This window comes from Pseudophryne corroboree, chromosome 6 (genome assembly GCF_028390025.1).
Source record: "Pseudophryne corroboree isolate aPseCor3 chromosome 6, aPseCor3.hap2, whole genome shotgun sequence".
Classification (NCBI taxonomy): Eukaryota; Metazoa; Chordata; class Amphibia; order Anura; family Myobatrachidae; genus Pseudophryne; species Pseudophryne corroboree.
This window is the reverse complement of record NC_086449.1, coordinates 640337502-640359600: the sequence shown is the minus strand read 5'-3', so window position 1 is coordinate 640359600 and position 22099 is coordinate 640337502. Positions and strand designations below refer to the sequence as shown.

The window sequence follows — 22099 nt, the reverse complement described above, 5'->3', positions numbered from 1 at the left end:
AGAGATACCCTGGCCCTGGGGGACAGGCTTATCCTCCGATGCATTTGTAGATGGGACCCTGACCACTTGTCCAGAAGGTCCCACTGAAAAGTTCTCGCATGGAACCTGCCGAATGGAATGGCCTCGTAGGCCGCCACCATCTTTCCCAATACTCGAGTGCATTGATGAACTGAAACTCTTTTTGGTTTAGCAGGTCCTTAACCATGTTCTGGAGTTCCTGGGCTTTTTCCATTGGGAGAAAAACCCTCTTTTTTTCCGTGTCCAGAACCATGCCCAAAAATGCCAGCCGAGTCGTCGGGACCAACTGCGACTTTGGCAGATTTAGAATCCAGCCGTGTTGTTGTAGTACTCTCAGGGAGAGAGACATGCTTCTCAGTAACTGATCTCTTGATCTTGCCTTTATCAGGAGATCATCCAAGTATGGGATAATTGTGACTCCTTGCTTTCGCAGGAGCACCATCATCTCCGCCATTACCTTGGTGAAAATTCTCGGGGCCGTGGAAAGCCCAAACGGCAACGTCTGAAATTGGTAATGACAATCCTGTACAGCGAATCTCAGGTACGCTTGATGAGGCGGATATATGGGGACATGAAGGTATGCATCCTTTATGTCTAGTGACACCATAAAATCCCCCCCGTCCAGGCTGGAGATCACTGCCCGGAGAGATTCCATCTTGAATTTGAACCTTTTCAAATATGGTTTCAGGGATTTTAGATTCAGAATTGGTCTGACCGAGCCATCCGGCTTTGGGACTACAAATAGGGTTGAATAAAACCCTTTCCCCTGTTGCACTAGGGGAACCTTTATAATCACCTGCTGTTGACACAGCTTTTGTATGGCAGCTGAAACCATTTCCCTCTCTGGGGGAGAAGCTGGCAAGGCCGATTTGAAAAATCGGCGTGGAGGCACCTCTTCGGACTCCAGTTTGTAGCCTTGGGATACAATTTCGACCACCCAAGGATCCAAATCCGACTGAACCCAGACTTGGCTGAAGAGCCGAAGACGTGCCCCCACCGGTGCGGACTCCTGCAGCGGAGCCCCAGCGTCATGCGGTGGATTTTGTAAAGGCCGGGGAGGACTTCTGATCCTGGGAACTAGCCGTAGCTGGTGTTCTTTTCCCTCTACTTCTACCTCTGGCGAGGCAGGAAGAGCCCCGACCCTTTCTGAACTTATGCGACCAAAAGGACTGCATCTGGTATTGAGGTGTTTTCTTTTGCTGTTGGGGGAACATAAGGCAAAAAAAAGACGGTAGCTGTGGAAACCAGGTCCGCGAGGCCCTCCCCAAATAAAACATCACCTTTGTAAGGTAAAGCCTCCATATGTCTCTTTGAATCAGCATCACCTGTCCATTGACGGGTCCACAGGGACCTTCTAGCAGAAACTGCCATGGCATTGGCTCTTGAACCCAACAGCCCAATATCTCTCGCAGCCTCTCTCATATACAACGCTGCGTCCTTAATGTGATCCAAGGTCAACAAAATACTATCTTTATCTAGGGCGTCAATGTCAGATGACAAGTTATCTGTCCACGCTGCAATTGCGCTACCCACCCATGCCGACGCTACTGCCGGTCTAAGCAGGGCACCCGTATGCGTATAAATTGATTTTAAGGTAGTTTCCTGCCTGCGATCCGCAGGATCCTTGAGGGCTGCCGTGTCCGGGGACTGTAGTGCAACCTTTTTGGACAAGCGCGTTAAGACCTTGTCCACCGTGGGCGAGGATTCCCACCGTAACCTATCCTTTGAGGGGAAAGGATACGCCATAATAATTCTCTTGGGAACCTGCAGTCTCTTGTCTGGAGTTTTCCAAGCCTTTTCAAATAAAGCGTTCCGCTCATGAGATGGGGGAAACGTCACCTCAGGTTTCTTTTCCTTAAACATGCAGACCCTCGTGTCACGGACAGCGGGGTCCTCCGTGATATGCAAAACATCTTTTATTGCAATAATCATATATTGAATACTCTTGGCCCCCCTTGGGTGTAACCTTGCATCATCATAGTCGACACTGGAGTCGGACTCTGTGTCGGTATCAGTGTCTGCAATCTGGGAAAAGGGACGTTTATGGGACCCTGAGGGGTCTTGTGACACAGCCAAAACCATGGATTGACTCTTTTCCTTGGACTCTGCTTTGTCCAATCTCTTATGTAATAAGGTCACATTAGTATTTAAAACATTCCACATATCCAACCAATCAGGTGTCGGCTGTGCCGACGGAGACACCACCACCATCTGCTCTGCATCCTCCCTCGACGAGCCTTCCGCTTTAGACATGTCGACACACACGTACTGACACCCCCACACACACTGGGATATATGAATATGGGGACAGCCCCCCAACAAGGCCCTTTGGAGAGACAGCGAGAGAGTATGCCAGCACACACCCAGCGCCCCTAGATACTGAAAACAAAGTCTCAGCCTGTACAGCGCTAATATATATATTAGGACCCGATGCAGGACAGTATCGAGGGGGATTCACTGGGCTAGTAGGTGGTGAATATGATTTGGGTTTTATGATATGTCATCTGTATACAGTTATGGGTGCGACCTGTGACACTGTGCCCCGGGCATGCTCCCTTTTAGTTTGGACTTTGTTTGCTCTGATTGGCTGGTGTTTGCGCCGCGGGTGGGACGCATGGTGCGATCCACGGGTCCGGACTTCCGGTTGGGTGACGCGTGCGTGTCGCGTGTCCGGACTTCCGGCCAGGTGGGTCGCTGGCGTGCGTTCCGGCTGCGGTGCGCCCCGGCCGGGCGGGGTGATGGGTCTGAACGGAAGGGAGTGATGACGGTGATTGCAGGTGTGACAGGTAAGCACCATTAGGTGTGTTTAAATAGAGCACACGAGTGAACAGAATTTTTTGGCACTTTATACAGGCTTATTTTGCACATGGCACTATGGCACTTTGATGACTGTTCCCCTGATGAAGGATTAAGTCCGAAAACGGCTGTTTGGGTGGTCTACTGTGTTTCTCTGTGCTGACCAAACGATGGGTGGTCTACTGTGTTTCTCTGTGCTGACCAAACGATGAGTATATGACGAGCCTTGTAACTTTATTCACATTTAAAGTATCAATACAACATTTCTTGACAAAACTACAGTGTGCTGGTCCTGTCTATGTAATTGCGTGGACATGTGATGTTATATTTACCTGCTTGACCGGACACCTGGACTATATTTCTGAGAGTGTCAGTGCGGCTTCCCGGATTCTCATTCTGTGATAACTCTAGACACTCACAATGTTTCCTCTCACTTCAAGCGAGTACATGGCTCCAATACTTGTTGTTTGAGGAACTTTTGGGGCATACAAGTGGTATATCAGAAGTGGAGAACGAGGGATTTAGAAAAATGTTTTCTCACTTAGTGCATGTCTTGATAAGTTTCCACCACTATGCATTGCTTCATGTATACCTTTTAGATATGAGTCTGCTAATTTTTGTTTTATTCTTTCGTTTTGTTTTTAAAACATATGTCAGTCCGGGACTTTGCCACTATATATATATATATATGGTGATATATCTATGGCTAAGGGACTTCCTATTTGACGGGATCCATGAACAACCGATTTGTGCGTCTCTAGGACAGGAAACACTATCGCCTGAGACGCATATGGAACGCAAAATCTATTTCCGGTTCTGGCTATTGACATCGTGGAACGCAAGCGCGACTTCCGGTTCCGGTTATTGACGGCAGTGACGCATGCGCCGTTCTGGGCGTCTGTCGTTCAACGAGATGGACATCACCTGAGAACCCTAATGGGTGGCTGTTATAAACTGCTCTGTGGAGTGAATGGGTCATGCTTCTGAAGAAGGACTTTACGTCCGATACGCGTTAAGCGTGACCTTTGTTCTACTTTCATTATTGACTCTGACACCAACGGACTTTACCACCTATCTGGAGAACGACCCTGGTTGCTGCTAGGCATCCGGAAAGCCTGCCTGCATCCCACACTGGTTACATCTGTGGTCCTGGGCCCTCCTTGGTGATATACCTACTGTGAAAATATATGGAGTCTTTATTGATATGCTGTTTTATTTTAACCTTCTTGTAAGTTTAATCTGTGGCATTAAACTTGTGCGTGTTTTTAATCCATACTACACTATGGTCTGCCATTTCTTAGTACCTCTCTAAAATTCTCATTCATATTGGGAAGAGAGGTACTTTTTTGTTTCAGGATATACTAGTTCCACTTATGCCTTGCATGTGAAGGAAAAGAACTTTCCAGGAAATTACCATTTCATTTTTCCATTGAGGGTGAATGTATTTATTCCCTATCACTTTGTCCGTCATGTCACACATGGGGTTAATATGTTAATTGGTGAGCGCTCCATCTGTATGTGCACAATCTTTGCCTCTATGTAAAAGTCCTGAGAGTGCCGCTCAATTCTGTGTGTTTATGCAGTGGATAACTCTGCAAGAGAAGGCACCAGGTATTATATTCATTTAATCAGGAGTGCCGACCACTTGGACATCTATATATATATCTATATCTATATCTATATATAATTTTCACCAAATAAATGTGCCCAACCCCTCGTTTTTGTCCCCTGTTACTTGTTCAGCAGGGGAGAGTCCAGGAGCAGCTTCTCTGCAGCATGCTGTGGAGAAAATGGCGCTGGTTAGTGCTGGAGGATCAAGCCCCGCCCCCTCGACGGCGGGCTTCGGTCCCGCTCATTTTTTTATACTGGCGGGGGTTTTTATAATATACTGCCTCTGCAGTATCTAATAATGGTGCCAGTTTTGTGTGAGGTAATTCTTGCTGCCCAGGGCGCCCCCCCTGCGCCCTGCACCCTTGCTGTGCCTTGTGTGTGTGTGGGAGCAATGGCGCGCAACGCGACCGCTGCGCGGTACCTCTCTGAAGAACTGAAGTCTTCTGCCGCCTTTGACGTCTTCTTACTTCATATACTTACCCGGCTTCTATCTTCCGGCTCTGTGAGGACGGCGGCGCGGCTCCGGGACGAACAGTGAGGACGACACCTGTGTTCCGACCCTAATGGTGTCCAGTAGCCTAAGAAGCAGGGCCCATCAGTCCAGGAAAGTGGGTCTGCTTCTCTCCCCTCAGTCCCACGAGGCAGGGAGCCTGTTGCCAGCAGTGCTCCCTGAAAATAACAAACCTAACAAAAGTCTTTTCAGAGAAACTCAGTAGAGCTCCCCTGCAGTGCATCCAGTCTCCTCTGGGCACAGGATCGAACTGAGGTCTGGAGGAGGGGCATAGAGGAAGGAGCCAGTTCACACCCATCTAAAGTCTTTAGAGTGCCCATGTCTCCTGCAGAGCCCGTCTATACCCCATGGTCCTTACGGAGTCTCCAGCATCCTCTAGGACGTAAGAGAAATTATATTTCTCTAACGTCCTAGAGGATGCTGGGACTTCGTAAGGACCATGGGGATAGACGGGCTCCGCAGGAGACATGGGCACTTTAAGAAAGACTTTGACTCTGGGTGTGCACTGGCTCCTCCCTCTATGCCCCTCCTCCAGACCTCAGTTTTGATACTATGCCCAGAGGAGCTGGGTGCATTTCAGGAGCTCTCCTGAGTTTCCTGTAAGAAAGCATTTTTGTTAGGTTTTTTATTTTCAGGGAGCCTGCTGGCAACAGACTCCCTGCATCGAGGGACTGAGGAGAGAGAAACAGACCCACTTCTCTGAGTTTCAGGGCATATATATATATATATATATATATATATATATACAGATGTAGCCAACTTTATCTTGACTGTTTCTCCGCCGAGACGGGCGTTTAGCCACGCTAAGGCGATAGCTGAGTTTAATCACAGGCAGGCGCGTTGAGACGATCTAGATACTCATCATGCATTACACATCTCCACCACTGTGTGGCTAATGCTCCACTAATCCAGTACTTTCGATCGTACAGTATAGCGGCGGATTGATCTACAGCTCTGGCAATACTGTAGGCGTAACGGGAGGCGGTGGAAAAAGTATGGAGTACAGTACTGTATGTGTATGGAGACGCAACTACAGTAATTGTGTAAAAGGAAGAATGTACAGTACAATGTATAAACACCGTGCTTTTAAAATATATGAGCGTCTGAGTTCGCTAATGCATAATGGGAATGGAGGACTAGCAGAAGGCGGAGGAAAACACCGTGCTTTACAAATGCGAGCGTCCGAGTCCTCTAAGGCATAAACCAACAGCAATGGGGCGGGGGCCGGGCGCTGTTTGCAGTACTTTCACACATGAAATTGGAAATCTCTCATGAGGCGTCGTGGGCTAGGGGTGAAGGCTCCCACCTCCCTCACTGGGGGTCCAGGGTTCGAGACATGATGTGCTTTCTTTCTTTTTTTTTTTTTTTTCTGTAATAATGCACTGTATTATTTTATTTACATTGTAAGACAGTCAATGGAAGGATGCACACAGGTTTCACATAAATCAAAGTACATCTGCAGGAGCGATTCTTTACGCTAAATGCAACCTACAGTACGGTACTGTAAGTGAGCAAAATAGTACTACAGTGGGCGTTTGTGTATTGCACATGACCTGCATTCCCTCCCTGTCTACTGCATGATCTGTGCAGGCTCCCATGGGGGAAGGGCAACAGGCTAGCAGGAGGCGGAGGAAAACACCGTGCTTTACAAATGCGAGCGTCCGAGTCCTCTAAGGCATAAACCAACAGCAATGGGGCGAGGGCCGGGCGCTGTTTGCAGTACTTTCACACATGAAATTAGAAATCTCTCATGAGGCGTCGTGGGCTAGGGGTGAAGGCTCCCACCTCCCTCACTGGGGGTCCAGGGTTCGAGACATGATGTGCTTTCTTTCTTTTTTTTTTTTTTTTCTGTAATAATGCACTGTATTATTTTATTTACATTGTAAGACAGTCAATGGAAGGATGCACACAGGTTTCACATAAATCAAAGTACATCTGCAGGAGCGATTCTTTACGCTAAATGCACCCAAACAGCGTGAATGAAATGAGTGTATTCTGGCGCTACCAACTAAGCAAAACAGTACTGTAGATCTTCAGCGTTTGTGCATTGCACAGGACCTGAATTTCCTCCCTGTGCAGGCCCCCAGGGGGGAAGGGCGATGGGGGTAGGGGGGAGACGATGGAAAATACTGTGCCTTTGAAATGCAATTACATGAGCGTCCGAGTACACTACGGCATACTGTAAACCAACACCAATGGGAAGGAAGTGCCAACCTTATTTTTAGTGTGTTCCCGTGACATTCACTTTAACATTTTTTTTTTTCTCTCCAATACAGTACATCCAATGGAAGGATGCACACAGGTTTCACATAAATCAAAGTACATCTGCAGGAGCGATTCTTTACGCTAAATGCAACCTACAGTACGGTACTGTAAGTGAGCAAAATAGTACTACAGTGGGCGTTTGTGTATTGCACATGACCTGCATTCCCTCCCTGTCTACTGCATGATCTGTGCAGGCTCCCATGGGGGAAGGGCAACAGGCTAGCAGGAGGCGGAGGAAAACACCGTGCTTTACAAATGCGAGCGTCCGAGTCCTCTAAGGCATAAACCAACAGCAATGGGGCGAGGGCCGGGCGCTGTTTGCAGTACTTTCACACATGAAATTAGAAATCTCTCATGAGGCATCGTGGGCTAGGGGTGAAGGCTCCCACCTCCCTCACTGGGGGTCCAGGGTTCGAGACATGATGTGCTTTCTTTCTTTTTTTTTTTTTTTTCTGTAATAATGCACTGTATTATTTTATTTACATTGTAAGACAGTCAATGGAAGGATGCACACAGGTTTCACATAAATCAAAGTACATCTGCAGGAGCGATTCTTTACGCTAAATGCACCCAAACAGCGTGAATGAAATGAGTGTATTCTGACGCTACCAACTAAGCAAAACAGTACTGTAGATCTTCAGCGTTTGTGCATTGCACAGGACCTGAATTTCCTCCCTGTGCAGGCCCCCAGGGGGGAAGGGCGATGGGGGTAGGGGGGAGACGATGGAAAATACTGTGCCTTTGAAATGCAATTACAGTACATGAGCGTCCGAGTACACTACGGCATACTGTAAACCAACACCAATGGGAAGGAAGTGCCAACCTTATTTTTAATGTGTTCCCGTGACATTCACTTTAACCTTTTTTGTTTTTCTCTCCAATACAGTACATCCAATGGAAGGATGCACACAGGTTTCACATAAATCAAAGTACATCTGCAGGAGCGATTCTTTACGCTAAATGCACCCAAACAGCGTGAATGAAATGAGTGTATTCTGGCGCTACCAACTAAGCAAAACAGTACTGTAGATCTTCAGCGTTTGTGCATTGCACAGGACCTGAATTTCCTCCCTGTGCAGGCCCCCAGGGGGGAAGGGCGATGGGGGTAGGGGGGAGACGATGGAAAATACTGTGCCTTTGAAATGCAATTACATGAGCGTCCGAGTACACTACGGCATACTGTAAACCAACACCAATGGGAAGGAAGTGCCAACCTTATTTTTAATGTGTTCCCGTGACATTCACTTTAACATTTTTTTTTTTCTCTCCAATACAGTACATCCAATGGAAGGATGCACACAGGTTTCACATAAATCAAAGTACATCTGCAGGAGCGATTCTTTACGCTAAATGCAACCTACAGTACGGTACTGTAAGTGAGCAAAATAGTACTACAGTGGGCGTTTGTGTATTGCACATGACCTGCATTCCCTCCCTGTCTACTGCATGATCTGTGCAGGCTCCCAAGGGGGAAGGGCAACAGGCTAGCAGGAGGCGGAGGAAAACACCGTGCTTTACAAATGCGAGCGTCCGAGTCCTCTAAGGCATAAACCAACAGCAATGGGGCGAGGGCCAAATGTCTGTCTCCGTGCGATTAGATAGCCTCTCTGTGGCTAGGCGCGCCTCGCTACGCCACAGTACGCTGCGTATGGTCGAACGGGACAACCGCCGCGGCCACTCAAGATAAAGGTGGCTACATCTGTATATATATATATATATATATATATATATATATACATATACACACACATATACATACATATATTATATATATATATATATATATATATATATATATATACATATACATACATACACATTATATATATATATATATATATATATATATATATATATATATATATATATATATATATATATATATATATATATATATATATATATATATATATATATATATATATATATATATATATATATATATATATATATATATATACATACATATATAAGACATGCCCAAAGGGACGTTAGTCTACTGGGTTCTAGAGTCAACGCTATGTAGATTTCTGCTAGACGTGTCCTGTGGAACATGCAATGGACAGGTGATGCCGACTAAAAGAAGCATACGGAGTTGTTGCTTTACAAGGGTGAGGAATTGTTCGGAGAGGGCCTCTCGGATCTCGTCTCCACGGCTATGGCAGGTAAATCAAATTTTTTGCCATATATTCCCTCACAATCTAAGAAAGCGCCTCATTATCAAATGCAGTCCTTTCGTTCCAATAAAAACAAGAGAGCACGTGGATCGTTCTTTCTTGCCAGAGGTAAGGGCAGAGGGAAAAAGCTAGTTCCCAGGAACAGAAGCTCCACGGCCTCTGCTAAATCCACTGCATGACGCTGGGGCTCCCCTGAGGGAGTCAGCTCCTGTGGGGGCACGTCTTCGACTGTACAGCCACGTCTGGGTCCACTCACAGGTGGATCCATGGGCAATAGAAATTGTTTCCCAGGATTACAAGTTGGAATTCGAAGAGTGCCTCCTCGCCGTTTTTTCAAATCGGCCCTACCGAAACAACCCCTGGAAAGGGAGATAGTGTTACATGCGATTCACAAATTGTGTCTGCAACAAGTGGTGGTAGAGGTTCCCCTGCTTCAAAGAGGGCAGGGGTACTATTCAACTCTGTTTGTGGTTCCGAAACCGGACGGTTCGGTCAGACCCATTTTAAATTTAAAATCCCTGAACCTTTACTTAAAACGGTTCAAGTTCAAGATGGAATCGCTCAGGGCGGTCATCGCCAGCCTACAAGGGGGAGGTTTTTTGGTATCTCTGGACATAAAGGATGCATACCTGCATGTCCCCATATATCCTCCTCATCAGGCGTACCTGAGATTTGCGGTACAGGATTGTCATTACCAATTTCAGACGTTGCCGTTTGGGCTTTCCATGGCCCCGAGAATTTTCACCAAGGTAATGGCGGAAATGATGGTGCTCCTGCGCAAGCAGGGTGTCACAATTATCCCGTACTTGGACGATCTCCTCATAAAAGCGAGATCACGGGAGAAGTTGCTGAGCAGCGTATCACTTTCACTGAATGTGTTACAGCGACACGGCTGGATTCTCAATATTCCAAAGTCGCAGCTGAATCCTACAACTCGTCTGCCCTTCTTGGGCATGATTCTGGACACAGACCAGAAAAGGGTTTTTCTTCCGAAGGGAAAAGCGCAGGAACTCATGACTCTAGTCATGAACTTGTTGAAACCAAAACAAGTGTCAGTACATCATTGCACTCAAGTTCTGGGAAAGATGGTGGCAACATACGAAGCCATTCCGTACGGCAGATTCCATGCAAGGGCCTTCCAATGGGACCTATTGGACAAATGGTCCGGTTCGTATCTGCAATTGCATCAGCGGATCACCCTGTCCCCCAGGGCCAGAGTATCTCTCCTGTGGTGGCTAAACAGTGCTCACCTTCTAGAGGGCCGCAGGTTCAGCATTCAGGACTGGATCCTGGTGACCACGGACGCGAGCCTCCGAGGTTGGGGAGCGGTCGCACAGGGAAGAAATTTCCAAGGACTTTGGTCAAGTCAAGAGACTTGTCTTCACATCAACATCCTGGAACTAAGGGCCATATACAACGCCCTACGTCAAGCGGAGATCTTACTTCGCAATCGACCAGTTCTGATCCAGTCAGACATCACCGCAGTAGCTCATGTAAACCGCCAAGGCGGCACAAGGAGCAGAGTGGCAATGGCGGAAGCCACCAGAGTTCTTCGCTGGGCGGAGAATCATGTAAGCGCTCTGTCAGCAGTGTTCATTCCGGGAATGGACAACTGGGAAGCAGACTTCCTCAGCAGACACGGCCTGCATCCGGGAGAGTGGGGACTTCATCAGGAAGTCTTCGCGCAGATTGCAAGTCGGTGGGGACTACCCCAAATAGACATGATGACATCCCGTCTCAACAAAAAGCTACAAAGGTATTGCGCCAGGTCAAGAGACTCTCAGGCGGTAGCTGTGGACGCCCTAGTGACACCGTGGGTGTTCCAGTCGGTATATGCGTTTCCTCCTCTTCCTCTCATACCCAAGGTGTTGAGAATAATAAGAAAAAAATAAGATTTTACTCACCGGTAAATCTATTTCTCGTAGTCCGTAGTGGATGCTGGGAACTCCGAAAGGACCATGGGGAATAGCGGGCTCCGAAGGAGGCTGGGCACTCTAGAAAGATTTATGACTACCTGGTGTGCACTGGCTCCTCCCACTATGACCCTCCTCCAAGCCTCAGTTAGGACACTGTGCCCGGACGAGCTGACATAATAAGGAAGGATTTAGTATCCCAGGTAAGACTCTTACCAGCCACACCAATCACACCGTACAACTCGTGATACTATATCCAGTTTGACAGTATGAAAACAACTGAGCCTCTCAACAGATGGCTCAACAATAACCCTTTAGTTAGCAATAACTATTTACAAGTATTGCAGACAATCCGCACTTGGGATGGGCGCCCAGCATCCACTACGGATTACGAGAAATAGATTTACCGGTGAGTAAAATCTTATTTTCTCTGACGTCCTAGTGGATGCTGGGAACTCCGAAAGGACCATGGGGATTATACCAAAGCTCCCAAACGGGCGGGAGAGTGCGGATGACTCTGCAGCACCGAATGAGAGAACTCAAGGTCCTCCTCAGCCAGGGTATCAAATTTGTAGAATTTTGCAAACGTGTTTGCCCCTGACCAAGTAACAGCTCGGCAAAGTTGTAAAGCCGAGACCCCTCGGGCAGCCGCCCAAGATGAGCCCACCTTCCCTGTGGAATGGGCTTTCACTGATTGAGGATGCGGCAGTCCAGCCGCAGAATGCGCCTGCTGAATCGTGTCACAGATCCAGCGAGCGATAGTCTGCTTAGAAGCAGGAGCACCCAACTTGTTGAGTGCATACAGGACAAATAGCGAGTCAATTTTCCTGACTCTAGCCGTCCTGGAAACATAATTTTTCAAGGCCCTGACTACGTGCAGTAACTTGGAATCCTTCAAGTCCCTAGTAGCCGCAGGCACCACAATAGGTTGGTTCAAGTGAAAAGCTGATACCACCTTAGGGAGAAACTGGGGACGAGTCCTCAATTCTGCCCTATCCATATGGAAAATCAGATAAGGACTTTTATATGACAAAGCCGCCAATTCTGATACACGCCTGGCCGAAACCAAGGCCAATAACATGACCACTTTCAACGTGAGATATTTTAGATCCACGGTTTTTAGTGGTTCAAACCAATGTGATTTTTAAGAAACTCAACACCACGTTGAGATCCCAAGGTGCCACTGGAGGCACCACCGGGGGCTGAATATGCAGCACTCCTTTTACAATGTCTGAACTTCAGGTACTGAAGCTAATTCTTTCTGGAAGAAAATCGACAGAGCCGAGATCTGTATCTTAATGGAGCCTAATTTTAGGCCCATAGACACTCCCGCTTGTAGGAAATGCAGAAATCGACCTAGTTGAAATTCCTCTGTTGGGGCCTTTTTTGGCCTCACACCAAGCAACATATTTCCGCCATATGCGGTGATAATGTTTTGCAGTTACATCTTTCCTGGCTTGAATCAGCGTAGGAAAGACTTCCTCCGGAACGCCCTTTTCCTTTAGGATCCGGCGTTCAACCGCCATGCCATCAAAACGTAGCCGCGGTAAGTCTTGGACCAGACAGGGCCCCTGCTGCAGCAGGTCCTGTCTGAGCGGCAGAGGCCATGGGTCCTCTGATATATTTTCTTGAAGTTCTGGGTACCAGGCTCTTCTTGGCCAATCCGGAACCACGAGTATCGTTCTTACTCCTCGCCTTCTTATTATTCTCAGTACCTTTGGTATGAGAGGCAGAGGGGGGAACACATAAACCGACTGGTACACCCACGGTGTTACCAGAGCGTCCACAGCTATCGCCTGAAGGTCCCTTGACCTGGCGTCTTTTATAGCTTTTTGTTGAGGCGGGACGCCTTCATGTCCACCTGTGGCCTTTCCCAATGGTGTACAATCCTTTGGAAGACTTCTGGATGAAGTTCCCACACTCTCGGGTGGAAGTCGTGTCTGCTGAGAAGATCTGCTTCCCAGTTGTCCACTCCGGGAATGAACACTGCTGACAGTGCTAACACATGATTTTCCGCCCATCGGAGAATCCTTGTGGCTTCTGCCATCGCCATCCTGCTTCTTGTGCCGCCCTGTTGGTTTACATGGGCGACTGCCGTGATGTTGCCTGATTGGATCAGGACCGGCTGGTTTTGAAGCAGAGGCCTTGCCTGACTCAGGGCATTGTAAATGCCCCTTTGTTCCAGAATATTTATGTAGGGAAGTCACCTGACTTGACCAAAGTCCCTGGAAGCTTCTTCCCTGTGTGACTGTCCCCCAGCCTCAAAGGCTGGCAACCATGGTCACTAGGACCTAGTCCTGTATGTCGAACCTGCGGCCCTCTTGAAGATGGGCACTCTGCAGCTACTACAGTAGAGATACCCTGGTCCTTGGAGACAGGGTTATCAGCCTAATGCATCTGAAGATGCGACCCGGACCACTTGTCTAACAGGTCCCCCTGAAAAATTCTTGCATGGAACCTGCCAAATGGGATTGCTTCGTAGGAAGCTACCATTTTTCCCAGTACTCGCGTGCAATGATGCACCGATACCTGTTTTGGCTTCAGGAGGTCTCTGACTAGAGATGACAGCTCCTTGGCTTTCTCCTCCGGGAGAAACACTTATTTCTGGTCTGTGTCCAGAACCATCCCCAGGAACAGTAGATGTGTCGTAGGAACCAGCTGTGACTCTGGACTGTTTTGAATCCACTTTCCAAAATAGTGCTACCCCGACTAGCAACTGCTCCTTGGACCTCGCCCTTATAAGGAGATTGTCCAAGTACGGGATAATTAAAACTCCCCTTTTTCGAAGGAGTATCATCATTCCGGCCATTACCTTGGTAACACCCTCGGTGCCATGTACAGTCCAAACGGCAGAGTCTGGACTTTGTAATGGTAATCCTGTACCACAAATCTGAGGTACTCCTGGCGAGGATAGTAAATAGGGACATGCAGGTAAGCATCCTTGATGTCCCGGGATACCATGTAATCCCCCTCGTCCAGGTCTGCAATAACCGCCCTGAGCGATTCCATCTTGAACTTGAATTTTTTTATGTATGTGTTCAAGGATTTTAAATATAAAAAAGGGTCACACCGAACCATGCGGTTTCGGTACCCCAAACCGTGTGGAATAGTAACCCCGTCCTTGTTAAAGTAGGGGCACCTTAAGTATTACCTGCTGGGAATACAGCTTATTAATTGCCTCTAGCACAGCCTCCCTGCCTGAGGGAGTTGTCGGCAAGGCATATTTGAGGAAACGGCGGGGGGAAGACATCTCAAATTCCAGCTTGTACCCCTGAAATACTACTTGAATGAAACAGGGATCCACCTGTGAGCGAGCCCACTGATCGCTGAAATTTTTGAGACGGCCCCCCACCGTACCTGGCTACACCTGTGGAGCCCCCGCGTCATGCGGTGGACTCAGAGGAAGCGAGAGAAGAATTATGATTCTGGGAACAGGCTGACTGGTGCAGCTTTTTCCCTCTTCCCTTGTCTCTGTACAGAAAGGAAGCGCCTTTGACCCGCTTGCTTTTCTGAAGCCGAAAGGACTGTACCTGATAATACAGTGCTTTCTTAGTCTGTGAGGAAAACTGAGGTAAAAATATTCCTTCCCAGCTGTTGCTGCGGATACGAGGTCCCAGAGACCATCCCCAAATAATTCCTCACCCTTATAAGGCAGAATCTCTATTTTAAGGTCAGCATCACCTGTTCAGTGACAGGTCTCTAATACCCTCCTGACAGAATGGACATTACATTCATTTTGGATGCCAGCCGGCAAAATATCCCTCTGTGCATCCCTCATATATAAGACGACGTCTTTAATATGTTCTCATGTTAGCAAACTAGTATGTTTGACAGGGTCACCGACCACGCTGCAGCAGCACGCTCTGCAGGTTTCAGTCTAGTACCTGAGTGTGTAAATACAGACTTCAGGATAGCCTCCTGCTTTTTATCAACAGGTACCTTCAAAGTGGCCGTTCCTAAAACGGTAGTGCCACCTATTTTGACAACCGTGTGAGCGCCTTATCCACCCTAGGGGATATCTCCCAGCGTAACTTATCCTCTGGCGGGAAAAGGTACGCAATCAGTAACTCTTTAGAAATTACCAGTTTCTTATCATGGGGAACCCACGCTTTTCACACACTTCATTCATTCATCTGATGGGGGAACAAAACATTGCCTGCTTTTTCTCCCCAAACATAAAAACCCATTTTTAGAGGTTAATGTCAGAAATGTGTAACACATTTTTTATTGCCAGGATCAAGTCACGGATGTTCCTAGTGGATTGTGTATATGTCTCAACCTTGTCGACACTGGAGTCAGACTCCGTGTCGACATCTGTGTCTGCCATCTGAATGAGCGGGCGTTTTTGAGCCCCTGATGGCCTTTGAGACGCCTGGGCAGGCACGGGCTGAGAAGCCGGCTGTCCCACAGCTGTTACGTCATCCACCCTTTTATGTAAGGAGTTGACACTGTCGGTTAATACCTTTTACCTAACCATCCACTCTGGTGTCGGCCCCACAGGGGGCGACATCACATTTATCGGCATCTGCTCCGTCCCTATATAAGCCTCCTCCTCAAACATGTCGACACAGCTGTACCGACACACCGCACACACACAGGGAATGCTCTGACTGAGGACAGGACCCACAAAGCCCTTTGGGGAGACAGAGAGAGAGTATGCCAGCACACACCAGAGCGCTATATAATGTGGGGATTAACACTATAACTGAGTGAATTTTTCCCCTATAGCTGCTTGTATATACAATATTGCGCCTAAATTTAGTGCCCCCCCTCTTTTTAACTCTTTGAGCCTGAAAACTACAGGGGAGAGCCTGGGGAGCTTTCTTCCAGCTGCACTGTGAAGAGAAAATGGCGCCAGTGTGTCTGAGGGAGATAGCTCCGCCCCTTTTCCGCGGCCTATTCTCCCGCTTTTTTCTGGATTCTGGCAGGGGTATTTACCACATATATAGCCTCTGGGGCTATATATTGTGGTATTTTTGCCAGCCAAGGTGTTTTTATTGCTGCTCAGGGCGCCCCCCCCAAGCGCCCTGCACCCTCAGTGACCGGAGTGTGAAGTGTGCCTGAGTAACAATGGCGCACAGCTGCAGTGCTGTGCGCTACCTTGGTGAAGACTGATGTCTTCTGCCGCCGTTTTTCCGGACCTCTTCTTGCTTCTGGCTCTGTAAGGGGGACGGCGGCGCGGCTCCGGGACCGAACACCAAGGACTGGGCCTGCGGTCGATCCCTCTGGAGCTAATGGTGTCCAGTAGCCTAAGAAGCCCAATCCGGCTGCAAGCAGGCGAGTTCGCTTCTTCTCCCCTTAGTCCCTCGCTGCAGTGAGCCTGTTGCCAGCAGGTCTCACTGAAAATAAAAAACCTAAATCTATACTTTCTTTCTAAGGGCTCAGGAGAGCCCCTAGTGTGCATCCAACCTCGGCCGGGCACAAGATCTAACTGAGGCTTGGAGGAGGGTCATAGTGGGAGGAGCCAGTGCACACCAGGTAGTCATAAATCTTTCTAGAGTGCCCAGCCTCCTTCGGAGCCCGCTATTCCCCATGGTCCTTTCGGAGTTCCCAGCATCCACTTGGACGTCAGAGAAAGAGGAGTGAGAACAATTCTCATTGTTCCAGATTGGCCACGAAGGACCTGGTATCCGGATCTGCAAGAAATGCTCACAGAAGATCCGTGGCCTCTTCCTCTAAGGCAGGACTTGTTACAACAAGGTCCCTGTCTGTTCCAAGACTTACCGTGGCTGCGTTTGACGGCATGGCGGTTGAACGCCGGATCCTAGCGGAAAAAGGTATTCCGGATGAGGTCATTCCTACGCTAATAAAGGCTAGGAAGGACGTGACATCTAAACATTATCACCGAATATGGAGAAAATATGTTTCTTGGTGTGAGGCCAGGAATGCTCCTACGGAAGAATTCCACCTGGGCCGTTTTCTTCACTTTCTACAAACTGGAGTGAATTTGGGCCTAAAATTAGGCTCCATTAAAAGTTCAGATTTCGGCCTTATCCATTTTCTTTCAAAAGGAATTGGCCTCATTACCTGAAGTACAGACTTTTGTGAAGGGAGTTCTGCATATTCAGCCTCCTTTTGTACCTCCGGTGGCGCCTTGGGACCTTAACGTGGTGTTAAGTTTCCTTAAGTCACATTGGTTTGAACCACTTAAGACAGTGGAGTGGAAATATCTCACCTGGAAGGTGGTCATGTTGTTAGCCTTGGCTTCGGCTAGGCGAGTTTCGGAATTGGCGGCTTTATCACATAAAAGCCCCTATCTGGTTTTCCATATTGATAGAGCGGAATTGCGGACCCGTCCTCAATTCCTGCCTAAGGTGGTCTCATCCTTTCATATGAACCAACCTATTGTCGTGCCTGTGGCTACGCGTGACTTGGAGGATTCCGAGTCCCTTGATGTGGTCAGGGCTTTGAAAATTTATGTGGCCAGAACGGCTAGGATCAGAAAAACCGAAGCACTGTTTGTCCTGTATGCAGCCAACAAGGTTGGCGGCACTGCTTCAAAGCAGACTATTGCTCGCTGGATCTGGAACACGATTCAGCAGGCGCATTCTACGGCAGGATTGCCGTTACCAAAATCGGTTAAGGCCCATTCCACTAGGAAGGTGGGCTCTTCTTGGGCGGCTGCCCGAGGGGTCTCGGCACTACAGCTGTGCCGAGCTGCTACTTGGTTGGGGTCAAACACCTTTGCAAAGTTCTATAAGTTTGATACCCTGGCTGATGAGGACCTCGTGTTTGCTCAATCGGTGCTGCAGAGTCATCCGCACTCTCCCGCCCATTTGGGAGCTTTGGTATAATCCCCATGGTCCTTACGGAGTCCCAGCATCCTCTAGGACGTTAGAGAAAATAAGATTTTAAACCTACCGGTAAATCTTTTTCTCGTAGTCCGTAGAGGATGCTGGGCGCCCGTCCCAAGTGCGGACTACTTCTGCAAGACTTGTATATAGTTATTGCTTACATAAGGGTTATGTTATAGTTTCATTGGTCTTGGACTGATGCTATGTTGTTTTTCATACTGTTAACTGGGTAGTATATCACAAGTTATACGGTGTGATTGGTGTGGCTGGAATGAATCTTGCCCTTGGATTACAAAAATCCTTTCCTTGTACTGTCCGTCTCCTCTGGGCACAGTTTCTCTAACTGAGGTCTGGAGGAGGGGCATAGAGGGAGGAGCCAGTGCACACCCAGAGTCAAAGTCTTTCTTAAAGTGCCCATGTCTCCTGCGGAGCCCGTCTATCCCCATGGTCCTTACGGAGTCCCAGCATCCTCTACGGACTACGAGAAAAAGATTTACCGGTAGGTTTAAAATCTTATTTTATATATATATATATATATATATATATATATACATATACACACACACACACATATATATATATATATATATATATACACACACACATATATACACACGCATATATATATACACACACATATATATACACACACACACACACACACACACACACATACAGTGTATATGATATATATATATATATATATATATATATATATATATATATATATATATATATATATATCTCTCATGCTCAATTGGTCCGTCCCATTTCCCTCAAAGGAAGTCCATAAACTGCATCATCTCTATCAGCTACCATCACACTCCACTTCATGCCCATTTACCTTACTGTAAGGCTGGTAAAAAGGGGGCTGTAACAGTCAATGGATTGGGTAATGAAGAAATGTAATGCTCACTGTACTGCAAGGTCAAACATGTCTATTATTGAAGAAGGTCAGCCCAGAAGCCTACATGCACCTTGAGAGGTCACGTGGAGGAAAGTTACACTAAGCTCAGGAACTTACGATTCTTGTGTCCCAGGGTCATGATGCGATCCATATCATCTGCATTGTTTACAACATATCCAGACAGGTCCTTAATGTAAACTCCCACATCAGGTCTCTCTTTAACCTACAGGATAGAAATTATTATTAGCAGCTTGGAGATGTTATTAAAAGCAATAAAACTAAAATAGCAGGGATGATAATGAGAGCTATCCAGAAATGGAACACAAATACCACCAATCCCATCATTAGCAATTTATCTGGCAGCTGCAGCTGTATATATATCTTAGAATGTTAGCAGTTTGTATTACAGGGGATTTCAATCTCATGCCATTTGACAGGAGCAATTCTGAATGCTCTAACATTTGATTTACCTGGGATATATGACTGCACTATAGTTAGCGTTTGAGTTGACTACTTTAAATGTGTTTTTTCATGTATTATTTGCATTTGTGCACATTTATTAGCAATGAGTGATATGAATGCTACAGTAAGGTTTCTTTAACTGTCTAATCATCATCTAATTATTATTTTTTTTTAACAAGCAAAATGTTAAACAAAGTGTTAGTAAAACTTATGTTAAGGAACAATGGGCCTAATTCAGACCTGAACGTTGTGCTGCAAATTTGCAGAGGTCTGCGATCAGATAGTCGCCACCCAGGGAGAGTGAAAACCCGCCCCGTGCAAGTGTACAAATGCATGTGTACGCCGTGCGAAAATTCCACCAGACAGCGGACATCTGCAAATCTGTTCACAACTCACTCACCATCTAATGATTTTTTCCGGTCTGTGCGTAGCCCAAGACTTACTCCTACAGTGTAATACAAACAGGCTGTTCAGGTCTGGAGCCGACGTCACACATCCGCCCTGAAATTGCTTGGGAAAGCCTGCGTGTTTCCCGACACTCCCAGAAAATGGTCAGTTACCACCCGCAAGCATTCGCTTCCTGTCAATCACCTTGCGAATGCTCGTGCAATCGAAATTTTCGCACGATCCTGTCGCTGTTTAGCGACGTGCGTGCGCATTGCAGTGCATACGCAGTCATTCGATAATCGGCCGCTGTACGATTTCGCACAACAGCGATCAGGTCTGAATCGGGCCCAATGTTCAAAACACCCGCATTGTTCTTGGTGATCTTCTGGAGTCCGCCACTTTATAATACTATTTACCTGTGTTTTTTGGTACATAATTCCAAAAACATATTTTCAACTAGAGATTTAATCAATTATTTTCCTATTGGATAGGAAATAAACAGGTTTTTCTTAAATGTTACAATGTACTAGTGCCATCAATGTACTAGTGCCATCTAGTGGCCTCTATCTAATAAGATAAAAAGAAGACTGAAGTAGTGACACTATAATTCACTGGTTCTCAAATTTTCGCCCTAGAGTATCAGCATTTTTTTCACTGCACTCCCTAGGACAGAACTTTCTTATTGCGGAATTCAGAAAGAAAATGTGATTCAATTTAGTAAACTGTGTTTCTAGGTCATCCTTAGGCTCAGTTACGTGGTGATAGACAGGACTGCGCTTCTGTCACATTATTTATGATTGACCAGCTACCAGCAATGGTTTTTCCTAGAACACTGACTATAAATGCCTTGATTTGGTCCTGGACCTCCAACCTGGGGCAGCCAGTTTGAGAACCACGGCAATATTTAATCAATACCAATCTAACACCTTTCAGAACAATATGATATTAAGGCTCCTGGTCCTATACATATGCAGTTAAAGGTGCAATCATCTGTACACATGAGTATTTGTTAAATGTAATTCATTCTGGTTACCAGTTAGAACACATATGGAATTGATTTATACAGTTTGCTAAGTGTTCTATGACTACATGGTGGAAACGCTTTGGAATGTTTATGCCAGTCAGATCTACCAGTAACGCCAAAATGCCTCATATGCCCTCAGATCCCACATGTAATATGAAATATTCTTCAAACCTTACCACATAACACTCAAACTTACCCCAGCCATCTCTGCTGGGCTTATCAGTTTCACCCACAGCCCAAGCTCTCAGAAAAGCCGGCATAAAGCTGGAAAGAGCTGAGGGCAGGGTGAGGGGGTTGGCAACAGCTTGTCGGGGCACCTGGTTTTAGCTACATCCTTCTATTTCTAGAAGAAAGAGACCACTTTTCTGCGTTGGCAGACACAGCAATCTCACCTACAGATCAATTCTGCAAGACGGTGAACAAAAGTACAAAACTTGCTGATAAAAATAAACCTGGTCTATGTTACAATTCATCTTTAAGCACTTGCCTGGCATGGTCACATCGTTTGTGCGTTATCTTCCTGCTGTGCTGCCGCTCACCTGTGGTCAGTCAGCACAGCAGGATCCCCCACCCAGTGGCTGCAGACATTAGCAACTACTGGGGAAATGTAAATGAATGACCCTTCCGCCCCCTAATGTGTACCTGGTGGGAAAATCAAAGTCGCAATGGTACAGATGTTCCGATGGTGGCAATTACATAAAATCGTTTTGTATAAGTTTAAATACGTTCTTCACCTAATTTACTCATAACAAAGTGACAATTTATAACCGGTTTTCAGGGGGGGAAAAATACGTCAGTGAAGTGGTTAACAGTATGGAGACTGAGCGTAGTCCTGTCTTATAGGCCCTACACACTACGCGATAACAGTGAAAGGTCTGAACGATCTCGTTCATTAATGAACTAGATATCGTTCATATCTTTCAGTGTGTAGGCACCAACGATGCGCGGCCCTGTGCATGTTCATCGTTGGTGCTGGCTCGTTTATACATGCAGGCCAATATGGACAATCTCGTCCATATTAGCATGCAGGGCTATGGGGCTGGGTGACTGGGGGAGTGAAGAAACTAAACTCCCCCCCCGTCACCCCTCCCCCTGCCACTGGGTCACCCGTATCGGCCGTCGGGCACCTCAGCGGAAAATGCCCAGTGTCTAGGGCCTATTAGATTATACAGCCAGTGTACCAGAGCTACATTTCAGCAACATACGGTACATCTGGAATATATGACTCTCCAGT

At 46.9% G+C, this 22099-nt stretch overlaps 1 protein-coding gene across 2 annotated transcripts in view; it reads right to left on the bottom strand.

The window, feature by feature from the left end:
• Window positions 1-22099, bottom strand: part of KIF3A (kinesin family member 3A) — a 171222-nt gene that overhangs the window by 122078 nt on the left and 27045 nt on the right. For both annotated transcript variants that reach the window (XM_063928178.1, XM_063928179.1), the window contains exon 5: window positions 19110-19215. In XM_063928178.1, coding sequence (XP_063784248.1) covers window positions 19110-19215 — 106 coding nt within the window. The remainder of the gene's footprint in view (window positions 1-19109; window positions 19216-22099) is intronic.